At 52.6% G+C, this 19,627-nt stretch overlaps 1 protein-coding gene across 12 annotated transcripts in view; it reads right to left on the bottom strand.

Moving 5' to 3' along the window:
* Positions 1-750: 750 nt before the first annotated feature.
* Positions 751-19,627, bottom strand: part of LOC144950093 (uncharacterized) — a 40,708-nt gene continuing 21,831 nt past the window's right edge. For 4 of the 12 annotated variants that reach the window (XM_078880124.1, XM_078880125.1, XM_078880126.1 and 1 more), the window contains 6 exons: positions 16,837-16,979; positions 14,882-14,946; positions 13,734-13,817; positions 11,933-12,127; positions 5,221-5,312; positions 2,012-2,446 (listed from right to left, as the gene is read on the bottom strand). In XM_078880124.1, the coding sequence (XP_078736250.1) occupies positions 2,097-2,446; positions 5,221-5,312; positions 11,933-12,127; positions 13,734-13,817; positions 14,882-14,946; positions 16,837-16,979 (929 nt within the window). In that variant the 3' untranslated portion in view covers positions 2,012-2,096. Of the gene's footprint in view, positions 2,447-5,220; positions 5,313-11,929; positions 12,128-13,733; positions 13,818-14,881; positions 14,947-16,836; positions 16,980-19,627 lie in introns of those variants that run through there. The other 8 variants (XM_078880129.1, XM_078880130.1, XM_078880131.1 and 5 more) reach the window with 8 other exon arrangements.

The raw sequence follows: 19,627 nt of genomic DNA, 5'->3' as shown, positions 1-19,627 counted from the left end.
ATATTCAGTCTCGTTCAAGATATATAACTTTCCTTTCTCTCATTAATCTCATACATTGTATATTTGCATCTGCTATCTATAGTACAGTCAATATTACCCATCTTATGAGAATACGTTTTCCCCTTTTTTCTGCCAACAAAACAGGGGTTGAGATGTTAAAACACCAAACTGAAACCTTTTATAAGGAATTATTATGATGTCTGCATTAACCACAATGCTTGTGGTCAGAATGCAAACAAAAAACACACTCTGAAAATATATGCATTGTCTTTTAAACGGATTGGTCCACACCAGAGACAGCTTTCTTTTGAGCCTAGTCTCAAAACGGTGTTAGACCAGAGGACACCAAAAGGCGTACTCATCTTCTGTCCATAAAAAATATATTAAACATCCTTATAAAAAAAAACAGATTTACGTTGCGATTTAAAGCTTTCGTGACTGCAGTGATTCATCTTCTTGGTTCTTTCGGTAAAGTCACGTAGAAGGGAAGTAATATAATAATAAAACATAATAAAATAATTCTCACGACGTTTCGGCCACAACGCAAGCAGCCGTCCTTAGGTGGAGAACAGGTCCGTCAGACTCTGTCTACTTGACGGACCTGTTCTCCACCTGAGGACGGCTGCTTGCGTTGTGGCCGAAACGTCGTGAGAATTATTTTATTATGTTTTACTTTCATCATTTTATTACTTCCCTTCTACGTGACTTTACCGAAAGAACCAAGAAGATTTACGTTGCTTCCAGTTTGCTTCGTACGGTCGTCGTGACAAGAATAGATAGTGCATTGGAAGTGTGGGGCGGGGGGGGGGGAAGAGTTTGTACACAAATACCACGACGTTTTGCAATGACAGGTGCAGGCCAGGTGGCTAGGTGACAAAGAATTCAAATAATTTACCCGCAAGGCAAACGTACAATTGTGACGATGTAAATCTCTCTTGTGTAACACATAACGTACTGTATATGTGCATGAGTACGGTAAACAGGTGGATGATCAAAGATAATCGTAATCATACCGAGTGGATAATAACAGAGCCGTGGCCATTTGTCAGCGTTTCGGTCACAACACCCGACTCGCATTTCAGTGGCCGAGGATACAGTCGGTAGTGGACGTGTCATCGACAATACGCCGCCCACGTGACAACAAGTGCTTTGCGGCGTTCCATCCGATGCCGAGAGGCTCCCCACGACAGAGGCCCTCTCAGTCTGGCTCGTGGAGTGTCGGCCGATTCCGACGGATCGTGTAGAAAAACAACGATTAATGCTACAGACGCCAAGTAAACAACACTTTTTGGTAAGTACGTACCGCACGATGAAAGATACAAACGTATAAACCAGAGCCGGCAGCTGAGGAGTGAAATCACGATCGTTCGCGACCAAGCTTCAGTCGATTGCACAATTAGTCTTTAGTTAAATACTGCTTAACGCCGAATTGCAGACGCGTGTGCGTCCTGCAGTGTCGGGTTCATGACCTTCGCGCGCAGCACGACCGCAGGTGGACACTGCCCCGCGCAGTTGAGATTCAAGACTACACGGGGCAGCGTTTGAGTGTGTGTGCAGGGCAGCTGCGCTGGCGGCTGCGTGAATGCGGGTGTGCGTGCGTGCGTGTGTGCGTGCGTGCGTGTTGGTGCATCTCGGAGAGCGGTGGTGCAGCGGTTAGCGCACTGCTGCGCTACGAATCCGGCGAACCAAAGTTCCGCTCACGGCGAACACCGGTGGCAATTATCTGAACCGGTCCTGGGCTTCCTCTAGGTCGACTCAGCTTCAAATGAGTACCTGTGTAAACATCGTCACCAGGGAGACAAAGGCGGTCGGGCGTGGTGTTGGCCACCCTCTCTCTCGTGTGCTGTGCCGGTCTTCATGGGTGCTCGCTAACAGCACTTGCCCCAACAGTCTGTTCAGGCTATACGGGGGATCTTTGTCTTCGTTGGTGCATCTCAGTCACCCCGTGGCACCTGAGGCATGTTCCGTGACCTGCCAGCGGGCCTTCGACATTTCCCGTCGCCTAAAAGTGCACCTATCGTGACACAATCGCCGTGGTGACATCACCGCCACTTAGTGGTGAACGACAGTTCTTGTTGTTGTGTGTGGATGCGTGATCATGTCTGCAAGTGGGTAGGAGGCGAGTATACGGGGTGTGCGAGCGAGCGGGCGGGCGGGCGGGCGGGTATGTGGATGTGCAAATGAGTATGTGGGTGGGTGGGTGGGTAGGTGGGTTGGTGAGCAGGCGATTTGGGTCGTGCGAGACGGCGGGTGAGAGGGCGAGCGAGTAGGTTAACAAGTGACGAGTGAGTATGCCGGTGAGTGGATTTGTGGGGCAATTTACTCGGCGGGCGAGGGGGCGAGTGAGTGGGTGGGTGGGTTTGAGGGTGGAAGGCAAAGTCGGGGGTTACAGGAAGGGATTGTTGGAGACACTCGTGCTTGGAAACGTCCCTGAGGTCGCTCCACTCTGCAAGAGAAAGAAGGAAACGCCACTTCAATAGGTGCCCGTTGCGCTTTTCCCATCAACTCGCTGCGCCCTTGAGAACACGGTTCAATCGCTGGTGGCTGAAACCTGGATTCAAACCGAGGTTCTCAGCGGTGCGGGCTGAGTGGCTCTGAACCCTGGAGACACCTGGCCACCCCTCATTGATCGTGGCTTTTATGACTTAGACTGATGCCCGCTGTAGGAATGTGGGAATTTATGACTTAGACTGATGCCCGCTGTAGGAATGTGGGAATTGCCACCACTGGTTGAAAGGACCAAACGAAAATGACCATTCCTGTTGTGAATAACAAAACTAATGATGAATTCATTAATTATTTTTGTTAATCAAGTGGGACGCCATGGTGGCTAAGGGATGTTAACTACCTCGCCTGGTATACAGGAGGTCGTGGGTTCGATCCCGACCTTGACGCTTGTTGTACAGATGGAGTAAGAACCTCCGGATCGCGATTGTGGCAGCAGCATCCTTGATTTCTGACGTGCGACCTTAATCGGGTTGTCTGCAGCAACGTTTCTTTAAGTCAAAAAAAAAATGCATTTACGTTTAGACAAATTATGCTGTGCCTTGGAGCCAAAAGAGAATTAGCTACTAACTGGATCACAGAGCCCTCCCTTAAAGCAAACAGCTAAAAGCAAATTCGTGTATCCACTGGCACATGAGTTTGCACAGAGGTTACCACGCATTTATTTTTTAAATTAACCACTCAACGTAAGCAATTTTTAGGCGGCATGTGTTAATTAAAAGCAAAAAGTGCCTACCTTGTGACCCGGGAAATAAAGGTCGCAGCTGAGCTGAGCCGACTTGCGCTGCAGAATTTGAAAGCAAAATAAATTGCATTTTGCTCCGAGAAATTATGCCGGCAATTTAATAACGCCTAGAATAATGTGCCGTGGGCGGGAGGGAGGGCGGGCGGGTGGGCGGGCGGGCGGGTGGGTGAGTTTGGGCGGGTGGGCGGGCGGGTGGAGCGGTGGTGCAGTGGTCCGCGCACCGCGACACAAACCCAAGCCACCCGAGTTCCATTCCCGGCCACGGCTAGCATCAGTGACGATCGAAGTCTTAGCCGACCCTGCGCCAGAGCTCGCAAACGGGTTTTGATTCCTTACCCCTCGTACCCGTACCCGGCCGCACCAGGGTCGCAAACGGGTTTTGATTCCTTACCCGTACCCGTACCCGGCCGCACCAGGGTCGCAAACGGGTACCCGTACCCTACCCGATACCCGGCTACCCGTACCCGGTCGGGTATCGGGTAGGGTACGGGTATCGGGTACCCGATTGCGACCTCTGGGATGAAGCCATGTTGCAGGCGTGGGTGGGTTGATTCTAGGAACTTGAATTGTGAGAAGAGACAAGACGTTGGGAAATGAGTGACAAACGGTGACTCACCAGTGACTCACGGCCTACCCGTACCCGTACCCGGCCGCACCAGGGTCGCAAATGGGTACCCGTACCCGGCCGGGTACGGGTAGCCGGGTATCGGGTAGGGTACGGGTATCGGGTACCCGGTTGCGACCTCTGCCCTGCGCTCCTGCCCCCCCCCAACCCCCCGTCGTCACCAATCCACCTATACAGCGCTGGTGAAGGACGGCCATACGATCCCCACTACTGGACACAGTTGTGGGGATGCATTCATCCAGCAGCGGATTAGCAAACAGATGTAAATGAGCATTTTTAGAAAATGCCAATGAAAATAATAATACGTTATGCAGATTCACTTGAGGGCATTACCAATTTGCGTGTGTGTTTATGTGCACCTGGCCTGGCACAAGCGCCGTGGTGAATGGCGGCTGTCGTTGTTGTTGTTGTATTTGTTGTATTTGTGAATTGTGTATATCTTAGCCGCCCTGTCAAGGTCATGTCATTTATGCGAAGAGACACACTTCTGCACTTTTGAAGAGTCGGCGGGCAGCGTGTAAATTAACACACAGGCCATCGCTACCACGGCGTTATGATTGACAATTTGTTTTCAGTGTTTAGTTTGTTGTCCTTCCCCGCACCTCCAATTAGCACGGTTGGCTACGTACGGTGCGAAAGAAGTTCAACATGCATACATTCAGACGCTGTCGCCTCGACAGACCTGGTTTTCACCTGAGGACGGCTGCTTGCGTTGTGGCCGAAACGTCGTGAGAATAATTTTATTATGTTTTATTTTTATTATTTTATTACTTTCCTTCTACGTGACTTTACCGAAAGAACCAAGAAGATACATACACACATAATCCAAATTGGTGTCATATAGAATAACAATAACACCACAAATATAAGACCATAGTCTTAACAACATACTAGTAAATAATGATATGAATTCGGAATTTCATATTATCACGTTAACTTCTGGCTCACGCGGTTTGGCCGATCCGATGACAACACCGCACCCTAATTAAGGGTTCGTGTCAGGCGACTCGCTGTCTGAGCACGTGACAACTCGACTTGTCAGCCTGTCACGTGCGTATGTACGTTGAACTTCTTTCGCACCGTACGTAGCCAGCCCGTGTTAATCGGCGGTGAGGGGGGGGGGGGGAGCGCACTCGGCAGCCGCCTGCTAAGCCCAGATGATCTCGGTGGTAGCGGCGGCTCGCTGCTCGTTAAGACCTCTGAGCCACCCAGGGTTGCCCACCACGTGGTCCCCCCCCCCCTCCCTGAAAAGAATGGCACCCGCGGCTGCTACGGAGCTCAGCTCTCATCGTCACAGAGAACCCCCCCCCCCGCCGTCCCCCCTCCGTGGACAGAGGTCACTCACCACGAAGGGATTCGTTGGCAATATCCGAGTGCTTTGGCCAAACTGCGCGGCCATCACCTTGGGCTGCGCATAAGCAGCGGCGTACGCAGACTCTGTACGCACGGGGGGGGGGGGAGGGGGAGGGGGGCGATAACAACAAGGGCAATGACAAAGATCTCCCACGCCACCTACAAACAGAAAAGTGCGAGGAAAACAACAACAACAACAACAAAGATCTCCCGTGTCACGTGACCACCGGATAAGGGATCTTGACGAGAGGAGTGGCCCCAGAGGTCGCAAACGGGTTTTGATTCCTTACCCCCCGTACCCGGCCGCACCAGGGTCACAAACGGGTACCCGTACCCGTACCCGGCCGTACCCGTACCCTACCCGTACCCGGCCGGGTACGGGTAGGGTATGGGTATCGGGTACCTGATTGCGACCTCTGGGATGAAGCCATGTTGCAGGCGCAGGTGGGTTGATTCTAGGATCTTGAATTGTGAAAAGAGACAAGACGTTGGGAAATAAGTGACAAACGGTTACTCACCAGTAACTCGCGGCCTACCCGTACCCGTACCCGGCCGCACCAGGGTCGCAAACGGGTAGCCGGGTATCGGGTAGGGTACGGGTATCGGGTACCCGATTGCGACCTCTGGGATGAAGCCACGTTGCAGGCGCGGGCGGGTTGATTCTAGGAACTTGAATTGTGAGAAGAGACAAGCCGTTGGGAAATGAGTGACAAACGGTGACTCACCAGTGACTCACGGCCTACCCGGCTACCCGTACCCAGAGGCCGCAAACGGGTACCCGTACCCGGCTGGGTACGGGTAGCCGGGTATCGGGTAGGGTATGGGTATCGGGTACCCGGTTGCGACCTCTGGGTGGCCGCATTGAGGGCCAATCGCGACGCCAGCACGGTGATACTCGACGGGGTCCATCGGCATACCCACGTGCCGGGAGCCGCTCAAATAAACCTCATCACCCCCCCCGCCACCCCCACCCGCCCACCTCAGAAAGTCCTCGTGTGTGTATGTGTGTGTACGTGTGTGTATGTTCGGCCGGATCGAGGGGGCTAAACGGGCGCGGCACGGGCTAGAGAAGAGATGGAGTGATGTGGTACAGGAGGACGTGGAGCTGAGTGGACTTGCCGATGACTGGTACCAGCGGTGTCAAGATCGGCCTCTGTGGAGGAGGCTCGTGAAGGACGCTACTGGGCAGTTGGAGGCAGTCGCCCTCCAACAACAACGGAGGGCGGAGGAGCGACGCTCACAACAACGAGCGCCGGGTGGCTAAAGCACAGCAAGTTGGTACGGTAGGGGGCACAGGTGGTGCATCAGCCAGTCATCTCGGTCATCTCGGTCAGTCGACCCGTGGCACCTGCTGGGTCTGCCCCGTGACCTCCTGCCAGCGGGGCGTTCGACACTTCACGTGGCCTCAAGGTGCACTTGGCCTGGCACAAGCGTCGTGGTGATGTCACCGCCACTTAGTGGCGAATGGCGGTTGTTGTTGTTGTGTGTGTGTACGTGCGTGCGTGCGCGTGTCGCCGGTGTTGGCAGCGAGGGCCCGAGTCGCGTCACAGTTGACGGAGGAGAGGATCGCGCAAGCGGAGACGGGGAAACCCAACGCAGGGTTTTGCCGCCACCGAAACTTTCACGTCATCATTTATTGACGACCGCACCCCTGCGTCCTCGCTAACGGCGACGGCGAGGAAAGATCGAGGCTAGTTGAGCGCGAGAGGGTGTGGAGGGGGGCCTGTGTGTCCAGCAGCAGAGCCGGCTTTGTCTCCGTCAAAGGTCGCAACCGGGTACCCGATACCCGGGTACGGGTACCCGTTTGCGACCCTGGTGCGGCCGGGTACGGGTATGGGTAGACCGTGAGTCACTGGTGAGTCACCGTTTGTCACTCATTTCCCAACGTCTTGTCTCTTCTCACAATTCAAGTTCCTAGAATCAACCCACCCACGCCTGCAACATGGCTTCATCCCAGAGGTCGCAATCGGGTAGCCGTACCCGTACCCTACCCGATACCCGGCCGGGTACGGGTAGCCGGGTACCCGTTTGCGACCCTGGTGCGGCCGGATACGGGTACGGGTAAGGAATCAAAACCCGTTTGCGACCTCTGGCCTCCGTCTTCCCGGCGCAGGTGTTTAGGGGCCGTCCATAAATGACGTCACACGATTTTGAACGATTTTGGACCCCCCCCCCCCTCGTCACACGGCGTCACAAAAAGTCAGACCCCCCCCCTCAAATATGACGTCACGTAGCTCTGCCCCCCCCCCCCCCCAAAACCATATTTCCATTTTGAAAATAAAACATGCTTCAAATCGCTTTAAGCTATTGTAATTGTTGTGCGTATTTAATGTGGCGCTGCACTCTGATGTTGTAGGAGAAAACATTTATTAAATAGTCGATTTAATTAATTACACTTTTTTGGACCATCTTATCTGACAGGCACTATTTTACTTTACTTTACCGAGTGTTAACATCCCCAGTTATTTTTTAACAGTACTCTCTTCATTGTTCAGCCAGCATTGGTATAAACATGGGCATTTTCGTTCTTTTGTCTATCATGTGTATCAGGCCTCCCCTCCCCCTCTCTGTCCATTGTGTTGGCGTGTGCAGCAGCAACCGCGTCCAAGCCGTCGTCCATTTTTTTGGCCCCGCCCCCCCCCCGATGCGTTGTACGTGGCACTCCGTGCTGTCTTTGAGCCTCGCCCCCCTCCCTCCCGATACGTTCCATTCATTGGCTACCACATTCTGATGAGCTCCCCCCCCCCCTCTCCTCCCCCCTTCAACTTGCTTATAAGGGATTACTTCTTGAATCATTGCCTCACTTGATGCAGCTAATTCGGCTGTGACGGTCCCACCTGATGACGGAGACTTGTGTTGCCTCCGAAACGTCGTGATTTTTGTTTTTATTTTATTTTATTTTCATTAATTTTGATGTTTTACCTACGTGACTTTACCGAAAAAACCTAAGAATAAGTAGAACGTGTTGTCTATATTTATTTAAAGTTGCGCATTTTGATGTGACGTCACATTTCTCAAACCCCCCCCCTCGTCACACATCGTCACAAATGTCTGACCCCCCCGCCCCCCCGAAGTGTGTGACGTCATTTATGGACGGCCCCTTAGATCGCACTTCAGGTAGCCAGCGGAGGAAGGGGAGGAGGGCCCAGCACCGTGGCAGGTGATCGCTCGCTGCCGATGTTTAGCCGCGTCACCGGAGAAAGGGATCAACTTCGGGCGGCAGAGTTTGTAGTCAAGTGCGCTAACCGCTGCGCCACCACTCCGCGCGGAATAGCGACCGGCGCGCGTGGACGCGTTGCCCGTAACAAGTAGGGGAGCGGTGGTGCGACGGTTAGAGCGCCGCGCTACGAACCCGGCGATCCCGAGTTCGATTCCCGCTCGCGGCCAAAGCCGGCGATGATTATCTGAACTCGGTCTTGGGCCTCCCCACTCAAATGAGTACCTGGTGACGCGTATAAAAACATCGCCACTGGGGAGACAAAGGCGGCCGGGCGTGGTGCCGGCCACCCAGCCCCATCGCGCGTACAGTGCCACCCCCCATAGGCGCTCCTCATCAACAGCACTTGCGCCGACAATCTGCTAAGGCTACTCGGGGGGGGGGGGGGGCTCTTTGTCTTTGTAACAAGTAGGAGCTGCAACATGGGCAGCCAAAGGGGTCAGATTTCCACGTGAATAATTGAGGGGTGTCCGGACCGAGGAATACGCCGAGAGAGAGAGAGAGAGAAGAAGTGCTGGCACACATTCACCATCGACCTCTGAACCCAGACGGAGAGACGGACGGCGTTCTGTGCGTTGAGCAGAGGTCGCAACCGGGTACCCGATACCCGTACCCTACCCGATACCCGGCTACCCGTACCCGGCCAGGTACGGGTACCCATTTGCGACCCTGGTGCGGCCGGGTACGGGTACGGGTAAGGAATCAAAACCCGTTTGCGACCTCTGGCGTTGAGGAAACGAATACATTTCGGGTTTTCCTTGCGATCACAAGAGGGCCAAGCGGCCGCAAAGTTCACCGCTCGTTGCACGGGGCTCCCGCTTCAAGCCCCACGGCCGCCCTGGTCAATACCGCGGGCGGGGGGGGGGGCGGGCGTTCACCGTAAAATCCCCGGATGCCGTCCTCCTTCACGGCGAGCGTTCAAATATTCCGCCACCGCCGACGGGGAGGGGATCTCGCGAAGGCGGAGGGACTGTAAAAAGCGGCCAAAATGCCGGACGCATGTTATCAGTATTCTTGGGTTTTTTCGGTAAAGTCACGCAGGTAAAAAATTAAAAAAATTAAAAAAATTAAAAATGTACCTACGTGACTTTACCGAAAAAACCCAAGAATATGAATCCTTGCAGTCACGAAAGCTTCAAATCTAGAAGTATGTTATCAGTGTTTAGGGGTTGTTCTCTGTCCCCCCCCCCCCGCCTACCCCCTCCTCCCCTCCCCCTCATCTGCCCAGTCCCCCGATCCCTCCCCTGCTACCCCTTATTACCCTCATTAGGTTGGTGAAACTTCCCCCTCCCCGTTCATCCCCCCCCCCCACCGCCCCCCCCTTTTTAAATCTTCATCATTCCCCCGTCGCGATGTCCTCACCTGATTGGGGCAGCAGCCCCCCTCCCCGCCCCTCCCCTTCTTTTTCCGCACCCCCTAACCTACAAACGGGCTCGCGACCCTTGACCTCCCCCCGGGACGTGTGGAATCGCGCCCGGGAGCTGTAACGCGGCTCACGTATCGTTATATAAAGTGAAAATGTGCATCCGATTTAAAGCTTTCGTGACTGCAGGGATTCATCTTATTGGTTCTTTCGGTAAAGTCACGTAGAAGGGAAATAATAAAATAATAAAACATAATAAAATACAATTCTCACGACGTTTCAGCCACAACGCAAGCAGCCGTCCTCAGGTGAAGAACAGGTCTGTCGGAAAGACAGCGTCTCATTCAGACTTTACCGAAAGAACCAAGAAGATGAAAATGTGTATATATATAATGATAAATGATTCATACAAATAAAAATTTCGTTTGCCGTCATTTGAATAAGTGGAGGCCGTATGTGCGCTGGTGTCACGGTCCCCCCCCCCCTCTTTTCTACACTTTGTAAAAATAACCCACATATTGCTTCACTTAGAAACACATAGCAGTCAACGCCCCCCCCCCCCTCCTTCATACTTAGCAAGGAGCCTGCTGACCAAAGCCTTGGCCCCTAAGTGGGACTTTCCTGGGACAAAAAAAATACGCAAATAAACGCGCGAGTTAAAAAGTGTCCAAAGCAACGGACGTTAAACACAACCGAACGGATTTGCCGTAAAAAAAAGAAACACCTAAAAAATCAACAAGGGGTTGTTTTTTTTATTTACTTATAAATGTACTCAGCCCGAGGCCCTGTTAAAAGCGACGCGTTCATTACAGCTGTAAGGGCGGAAAATGGAATTTCAAACGTATTTTTTTTTTACTTGAGCAAAAAAATATCGAGGTTCAAATGCAACAATTCTTTCTCGTTAGAAAAAAAACGTCGGGCGGGTGTTTACCTTTATTGCTAACGGAATAACTATAATAATAATACAAGCACCTTTTAATGGCCTGCAGCCTGTTAGGTGTGCAGTGATAAAAAGAGCACTGCCTAAGAAGCATGAACTTTAATAAAAAATGTTACTAAATTAATGCAGTGCCTGGTATACCATTAAAATTAAAGGCAAATGTCCCCCGTATAGCCTTAACAGACTGTTGGGGCAAGTGCTGTTAGCGAGCACCTATGAAGGCTGGCACGGCACAGGAGTGGTATGGGTGGCCAGCACCACGCCCAGCCGCCTTTGTCTCCCTAGTGGCGATGTTTACACACCACACTAGGTAACCATTTGAGGCTGAGGGAAGGCTCAGGTCCGGTTCAGATAATCGTCACTGGTGGCGGACATGAGCGGGAATCGAACTCGGGTCACCGGGTTAGTAGTGTGGTGCGCTAACCGCTACATCACCGCTCCCCAGTACAAAGACACACGCACATTACAGCCTGAGGCCTTCTAAATAATGTAAGGCACCCGTTATGAATAAAGATACCAAACATGCTGGCAAATTGGGTTCAAACCCTGACCATGCACACGCAGGACAAGTCGGATCTGACACTGGCCTCGTATCTCCACTTAGGCGGTAGGTATCTGCACCTGCAAATCATCTCAGTCAGACAAACCATAACACCGGGGTCTGTCCCTCCTATAAAGCGAGCCTTCGACACTTCACGTGGCCTCGAAATGCACCAAGCCTGTCACAGCCACCTGGTGGCAAACGGTGGCTGTTGTCGTTGTATGAATCCAAGTGCCGCGCTACGAGCCCGCCGACCCGAGTTCGACTCCTGCTCACAGGCGACACCAGTGACGATTATCTGAACCGGACCTGGGCCTCCCTTAGGTCGACTCAACCTCAAATGAGTACCTAGTGCGATGTATAAAAACATCGCCACTCGGGAAACAAAGGTCGGCCGGGCGTGGTGCTGGCCACCCACCCCATCGTGTGCCGTATCGGCCTTCATAGGTGCTCGCTAACATCACTTGCCCCAAAAGTCTGTGAAGGCTATACGGAGGACAGAGGATCTTTGTCTTTGTTCACGTATGTACGTACGCTTCCCTCGCACCGTACATAGCCAACCGCGCCAATTGCAGGCTCTGTGCGTGCATATGAGTGCGTGCGGCAGCGGATCTGTGCGTGTCTCTGCGAGTTGCTGTACCACCGTGCTGTCCCCCGTAGGCCGCCGGCTGCACGTACAGCGCTGCATGCTGGGAGTACTGCACGCCGCCGTGGGCAGCCTGCCCGCCGCTTTCCGCGCCGCCGTAGCCGACGGGAACGCCGAATCCGGCCGGCACCACAGCTGGTGTGGCAGCGGTGGCGGCCGGCGCGGCAGCCGGCAATCCGCCGTACGCAAAGCCTGCACACGTACGAACGAGCGAGCAAGCACACATTACATGAGCGCACGCAAACGTACTAAAATGCCCCCGCCTACGTAGGACGTGGTGCTGTTAGGAAACGCCAAAGTGGGTTAGCCGCGGCGTGTGACAGGGTGGTGTGGGTAGCACCGCGCCCGGGCCGTCTTTGTCTCTCCCCAGAGCTGATGTGTACACAGTGCACCAGGTGCTCATTTGAGTCAGATTTGGCCGAGGGGAACCCCGGGACTAGTGCTGCACATCACTCGCCAGTGATGTTGGTCACCGTCGGGAATCGAACGCAGGTGGCCGGGTTCGCAACATAGTTCGTTCGCCGCTAAACTACCAATTCCACCCGCCGTTACCACGAGCAAATGTGAAAATTCACATACGCGCGTGTAAAGACACGCACACGCAAACGACACGGGAAAACACAATCGCACGCAGAAACACAAACACACAGACGCATTGCAAAGACACGCGCGTGCCAAACACGCGTCCACGCACAATCCAAACATTGCGAGAGCAAACACAAACACGCAAGCAAATGGAAACGCACACACGCAGGCACACCATCTAAATCATTGCTTTGTTTGTACTGGTTTTTTTTAAGTTATGTTAAGCGTCTCTCGATTAAACTGGCAACTTCTATTTAAACTATAAACTACGTTTATCTTAGCAGGTAAGGCCTACCGAGCTATGTAGCTCTTTTTCAGAAGCAACCTGGCTGTCACAAATTATAGTTCAATGAAGCGGTGTATCGTGTCAAAGTTTATAGCAGCAGCCAGCCAAACACTCTAAACGCGTGACGTTGATTCTAAACGTGGTGGGAAAAACCGGAGGACCCGGAGAAAAATCCACACGACCACGGGGTACGGGTAGGGTACGGGTACGGCCGGGTACGGGTATGGGTACCCGTTTGCGACCCTGGTGCGGCCGGGTACGGGTAGGGTACGGGTACGGCCGGGTACGGGTACGGGTACCCGTTTGCGACCCTGGTGCGGCCGGGTACGGGTAGGGTACGGGTACGGCCGGGTACGGGTACGGGTACCCGTTTGCGACCCTGGTGCGGCCGGGTACGGGTACGGGTAAGGAATCAAAACCCGTTTGCGACCTCTGGCGTGAAGGGATCTCGAGGAGGTGCTAACTCGTCGCTATATCCGCTCCCATGGAGGGCGACGCTGTTCTCCGAGGAATCCGAGTGGACGCTTCGTCTCACGACGCGACCACGGCGGTACAGGTCAGGATGAACTCGGGGAAACGGAAAAACGAAACAACGGAACCGAAAGTTCTGCCCTTTCTCCCCGCTGACGTTTGAACGTTCCAATTGTCAATCTAGATTTGAAGTTTTCGTGACTGCGGGGATCCATACTCTTTGGTTCTTTCGGTAAAGTCACGTAGGTATAAAATAAAATACATTAAATCACACAAGCGTCCGTCATCAGGTGGGACAACCACAGCAAGAAACAATTGCTGAAGTGGGCAAAAGCGGCTGCTGCAACAAGAGGTCATACGGGTAAGAGAAGGGGGGGGAGGAGCCAGGGAGGAGAGACAGGGAAGGTGGGGGTGTGAGGTCGTGCGTAAGGGCCGTGCGTGCGTGCGCGTTCGTACCGTTGGCCTGCGTTTGAAACGGGTTGGTGCTGCCCACGATCGTTGCCGCCGGTGCCGCCGGTAGGAATGGGTTGCTGCTGCCGGCTGTAGGAGTGGAACAAACGGGGGCAATGTGAACCCTTTCCCATCGCGGTGACGCGCGCGTACGTCATGGGCAGGGCTTCAGGTCGGAAGATGTGCCCGAGGCTCCCACAAGGCCGAGCGGGAGGGAGTGTGGCACAGTTTGGCGCCGGCTATCGTAGAGTGCGGTCGTGCCGCTCCGGTTCTCTGCGGCGAGGACGGTGCCTTTAGAAACAACGGTGCAGCAACTACGCCTCTCTAAATAAAATAAACGCTGAGCCGCTCGCACCCTGAAACTTGCAGACACCTCGGAACGGGAAAGGTGTTAATACAACTCACCCATCCCAGTGAACATTCTATGGGGGGAGGGGGGGGGGCACCTGGGAGTTAACTGGAGCTTCACAAAAGATCAGTAGTGCCCCCTCCAACCCGACCCCCCCTTCCACCCGCATCACCCTCCCACCCGCCCCTCCCTCCCACCCACCCACCCGCCCCCCCCTCCCACCCCCCCTCCCACCCGTCCCAGCCCTCCCACCCGCCCCCCCCTCCCACCCGCCTCCCCTCCCACCCGCACCACCCTCACACCCGCGTCCGCCCTAAAACTGGGTGCTGGGCGGTTAATTGGTCGGGGTGGATACGCGACGGTCGGATGAGCGACACTATCAGCGGAGGAGGGAGGGAGGCTAGGGTGGGAGGGAGGCTAGAAAGAGAGGGAGGGAGGCTAGGGTGGGAGGGAGGCTAGAAAGAGAGGGAGGGAGGCTAGGGTGGGAGGGAGGCTAGGGTGGGAGGGAGGCTAGGGAGGGAGGCTGGGGAGGGAGGGAGGCTAGGGAGGGAGGGAGGATAGGGTGGGAGGGAGGCTATGGAGGGAGGCTAGGGAGGGAGGCTGGGGAGGGAGGGAGGCTAGGGAGGGAGGCTGGGGAGGGAGGGAGGCTAGGGTGGGAGGGAGGCTATGGAGGGAGGCTAGGGTGGGAGGGAGGCGAAGGAGGGAGGAAGAGAGAGAGGGAGAACTGCCCCAGTCCAGCGTCTCCTACAGCGCCACCGCTCCCCGTACTACTTCTCCGCGTACGGCGAGGGGGAGGAGACCTCACCTGCGAATGCGGCGACCCCTTGCGCTGGCACGGGCCCCAGCGCTGCCACTCCCGCGCCGTACGCGCTGCGGCGCCGACCAGGAGGAAACACGGACGCGGTCAGGAAGATGCGGAAACCGCGTTCGCGTGAAGGTGTTCTTGGAAATCTCTCGAAATTCTCGACCCGCACAGAAACTTAGCGCGCACGTCCCGACTGCTCTTGCGACGTCGTCTCCTCCATGGCCAGCTAGCGCGCGAGCAGTTTAACACGGAGTAGTAGTAGTAGTAGTAGGCTTTCGCGAGCAATATTATTCACAGTAAAGGCTTTTTGGGGTTAGATCGCGTAAATATAAACGCGCCACTATGAGACATCTCCTTTACCAGTGGCAAAATATAGTAATAGGTTTTTACCCTTTCCACTGGTACAAAAACTGACACCTGTATACAAGGCATCATCGTGTTTGCAATAACCACAACACAAGCAGTCAAAATGCAAACAAAAAGAAACAACTCTGATGATGATAATGATATGCACTGTCCTTGAAGTTGATTGGTCCACACCCGAGACAGCTTTTCTTAGAGCCTAGTCTCCATTGGTGTTGGACCAGATGACGCCAAAAGGCGTACAACTCAAAGACAGCGCACTATCAGAGCATTGTGTTGTGGTTATTGCAAAAATGATGCCTTGTATAAAGGTGTCAGTTTTTGTACCAGTTGAAAGGGTAAAAACCTATTACTATAAACGCGCCGTTAAACCCTGCCACCACCCGACACAGGCAACTGGTAAGGGTTTGTCACGTAAGCAAAACCTAACCAATTAGTTACGACTTCAGCACACCGGTCGTGTGCTGGTGAGTAAATCCACAACATTTACAACGTGAGTACTAATCTTGGTGTGAAGCTTTCGTGACTACAGGAACCCATACTCTTTGGTTCTTTCGGTAAAGTCACGTAGGTAGAAAAAATAATAGACCGCGACGTTTCGATCGCAACACAAGCGTCCGTCATCAGGTGGGACAACCACAGCAAGAAAAAAACTGCTGAAGTAGGCGAGACATCTGCCGTGGTTCGAGGTTGTATAGGCCTCGGCAGTAGGAGGGGAGAGAGATGGGGGGGGGGGAGCAGTTTTTATTGCTGTGGTTGTCCCACCTGATGACGATTGCTTGCGTTGCGATTGAAACGTCGCGATCTGTTATTTTTTCGACCTACGTGACTTTACCGAAAGAACCAAAGAGAATGCGAGTACTGTGACGTTTCTCTGGTGAATACAACCAGCATCAGGCGATTTGCCAGAATTGCCAGCACCAGTGAGCGAGGCCAGCTCGATGCCAATTCTCAGAACCCTCCAACGGCTCCCAGTCCGGTCTCGGATGAGCTACAAAGTCGCGTGTCCTCGCCATCTTCATGATCCTTCCATTGGACTCACTGCCACTTGTTTACACCGCTTTTTATATTTTTCAGGTATTATTTTTTTAAACTGCAAATGAGGTCAATTTGGTCTTCGTGGATTCTCGAGGTTTTAAGGAAACTGATATTCCCAGGCACCCCCATCACCAGCACGGTTGGCTACGTAGATTGAGGAAGAAGTTGAACATACCTACACACGTACACTAAATCAGCCTGGTCTTTCGAGGATGCACTTGCACTCACCTTCCGGCGTGAGAGATCTGCGATGATAAATTACGGTGACAATTATCACGACGCTGATAATGTCGACGATGACGATGACGACAACGATGATGATGATGATGACGACGATGATGACGATGACGACAATAATGACGATGATGACGATGACGACGATGACGACGACGATGACGACGACAATGACGACGACGATGACGACGGCAATGACGACGGCAATGACGATGACGACGATAATAACGACGACGACGATAACGACGATGATGACGACGATGACGACGATGACAACGGTGATGACGACGATGAGTGACACTTGGCTGTACGGCTCTCACCAGCCCGGAGGAGCGGAGGAGGCGGTGGCGCTCGCGGTGACGGGGCTGCCGCGCTGATCCGCAAACCGCTGGTCCGCCGGCCCCGACAGGACGTACGTGGTCACGTGACCGCCCACTTTGGGGCGACAGATGGGAAAGCGGCGCTGTTTAAGCGACGGACACGCGAAACATCAGTAACACGTACACTTCATCATCATTATTATTTCATTAGACCTCCTTTGCCAGTACCAAAATATAATAATAGGGGTTTTTCCCCTTTTTTCTGGCAACAAAACTGACACCTTTTTACAAGGATTCATGTCTGCATTAACCACAATACTTGCAGTCAAAATGCAAACAAAAAACACACACTGATAATATATGCATTGTCCTTGAAACTGATTGGTCCACACCAAGGGACGGCTTTCTTTTGAACCTCGACCCAATTGGTGCTCGACCAGAGGACGCTAAAAGGCGTCCACAGCTCAAAGACAATGCTGCACTATCACAGTAATGAGGGCTCGGGGTGAGCATCTACATCATTAGACCTCCTTTGCCGGTACCAAAATATAATAATAGGGGTTTTCCCCTTTTTTCTGGCAACAAAACAAGGGTTTCGGTTTTTACAAGGGTTTCAGTTTTGTTGCCAGAAAAAAGGGGAAAAACCCTATTATCATTATTATTATACGCAACAGTGCAATCACTGCCGTTATCATTTGTATTTTTGAATCACTGGGGGCACTAAGGTCTGTGAAATCTGGCGAGGAAAAACAATAACTATTTGCGAACGTGCAAATATCTTTGACCTAACAACTGCCCGTTGGCGAATGAAAATGCGTGTTCAAAAGCGTTACATAATCCACGCGGACGCATTATTTTTCTGACTTTCAAACCGCGTTGCATTTAAACGCTATTACAAACCGAGAGACTCGAACTTTTGGGGTGAAGGGTTTTCTTAACATTCTCTTCTGTGAATGCTTCGATTGGACACGGTGCAGGGGAACGCCCAAGCAGAACGTGTCTCTCTCAGCAGCATCATGGAATAGTTACATTTTAGTGTACAGGGACTCCTCTACTTACAAACATTCGACTTAAAAACATTCAGAGATACAAACAAACATGTCCGTATGTCCAGTTGCCCGTTTGGACCGAGAGTCGTAAGTTAAACCGCTGCGCAATAGATGGTGGTGGTGGTATCTACATCTGCAGAACGTAAAGAACCAGTGGCATCTACAGAACATGAAGAACCAATGGCATCTACATCTACAGATCATCAAGAACCAGTGGCTTCTACATCTGCAGAACTTGAAGAACCAGTGGCATCTACATCTGCAGATCATCAAGAACCAGTGGCATCTACATCTGCAGAATATGAAGAACCAGTGGCATCTACATATACAGATCATCAAGAACCAGTGGCATCTACATCTGCAGATCATCAAGAACCAGTGGCATCTACATCTGCAGAACTTGAAGAACCAGTGGCATCTACCTCTGCAGAACGTGAAGAAAAAGTGGCATCTACCTCTGCAGAACATGAAGAACCAGTGGCATCTACATCTGCAGAACGTGAATAACCAGTGGCATCTACATCTACAGAACGTGAAGAACCAGTGGCATCTACATCTGCAGAACGTGAAGAACCAGTGGCATCTGCATCTGCAGAACGTGAAGAACCAGTGGCATCTACATCTACAGAACGTGAAGAACCAGTGGCATCTACATCTGCAGAACGTGAAGAACCAGTGGCATCCACATCTACAGGAAATTATACAACTTTTAAAGCCATTCCCCGTGTTTAGTGTACATGCCGTATAACACGTTTGGAATCGACGGCGGTAAAGTTGGACTTACGAACAAATCGACTTACGAACAAGACCTCTGGAACCTAACTTGTTCGTAAGTAGAGGAATCTCTGTACTATGTAATCAAGGGACTGTGTGTTGTCTTGGTGTGGTCTGGCACTGTTGTTGTTTTTGTTGTTTTGCTGTCTTGCCCAAGCGTGCATTTGGTGTTAACAAATCGGCAGGAATTTATGTACTTATGCAATTTACACCTCTATACTTTAATTATATTGATTTATTCATCGCGACTTGCTTACCGTTTCTCTATCTTGCTTCTTATACCGTTTAAAAAAAAATATGTTTATTGACGTAACTCACTGACCCTGAGCTCCGACTGGACATCTGTTGAAAAGAGCTTCATGGCTCATCGGATTCCACCTCCGGCACTAAATAAAGATTCTGATTCTGGACGGACGTTGGCCATGAGTGACACTGCCAGCGTGCCGGCATTGCCTAAGGAAACCGGGTCAAGTCAACTTAACCCGTTCCCGAGACGTCTGCAAGTTGCAGGGTGCGGGTGGTGTGTCCCGTTCACCGCTGAATCTCGGGACGCGCGAGCGGCTCGGCATTCATTTGTTTAGAGAGGCGTAGTGGCGCCGTCGTTTTTAAAGACGTGCTCGCCGCAGGGAACCGTAGCGGCACGATCGCCGCACTCTACGACCGCTGGCGGGCAAACTGCGTCACATGCCCCTACCCGCACGGCCTTCTACTTCCGATGACACAAACGCATGTAATCGGAACGTAATCGGAAGAAAAACTGATCGACGTACACGTACGTAGTTTAGTTTGTTGTTCAGTCTGTTGTCCTTCACCCCCGCACCTCCGATTAGCACGGATGGCTACGTACGGTGCAAAAGAAGTTCAACATGGATACACAGACTCACACAGAGACTCACAGACTCACAAAAAGACCCACAGACTCGCACAGAGACTCACATAGAGACCCATAGACTCACACAGAGACCCGC

The sequence above is a fragment of the Lampetra fluviatilis genome, chromosome 56 (assembly GCF_964198595.1).
Source record: "Lampetra fluviatilis chromosome 56, kcLamFluv1.1, whole genome shotgun sequence".
NCBI lineage: Eukaryota > Metazoa > Chordata > Hyperoartia > Petromyzontiformes > Petromyzontidae > Lampetra > Lampetra fluviatilis.
Note: the sequence above shows the minus strand (reverse complement) of the source record. Positions and strands in the feature narration are given on the sequence as shown.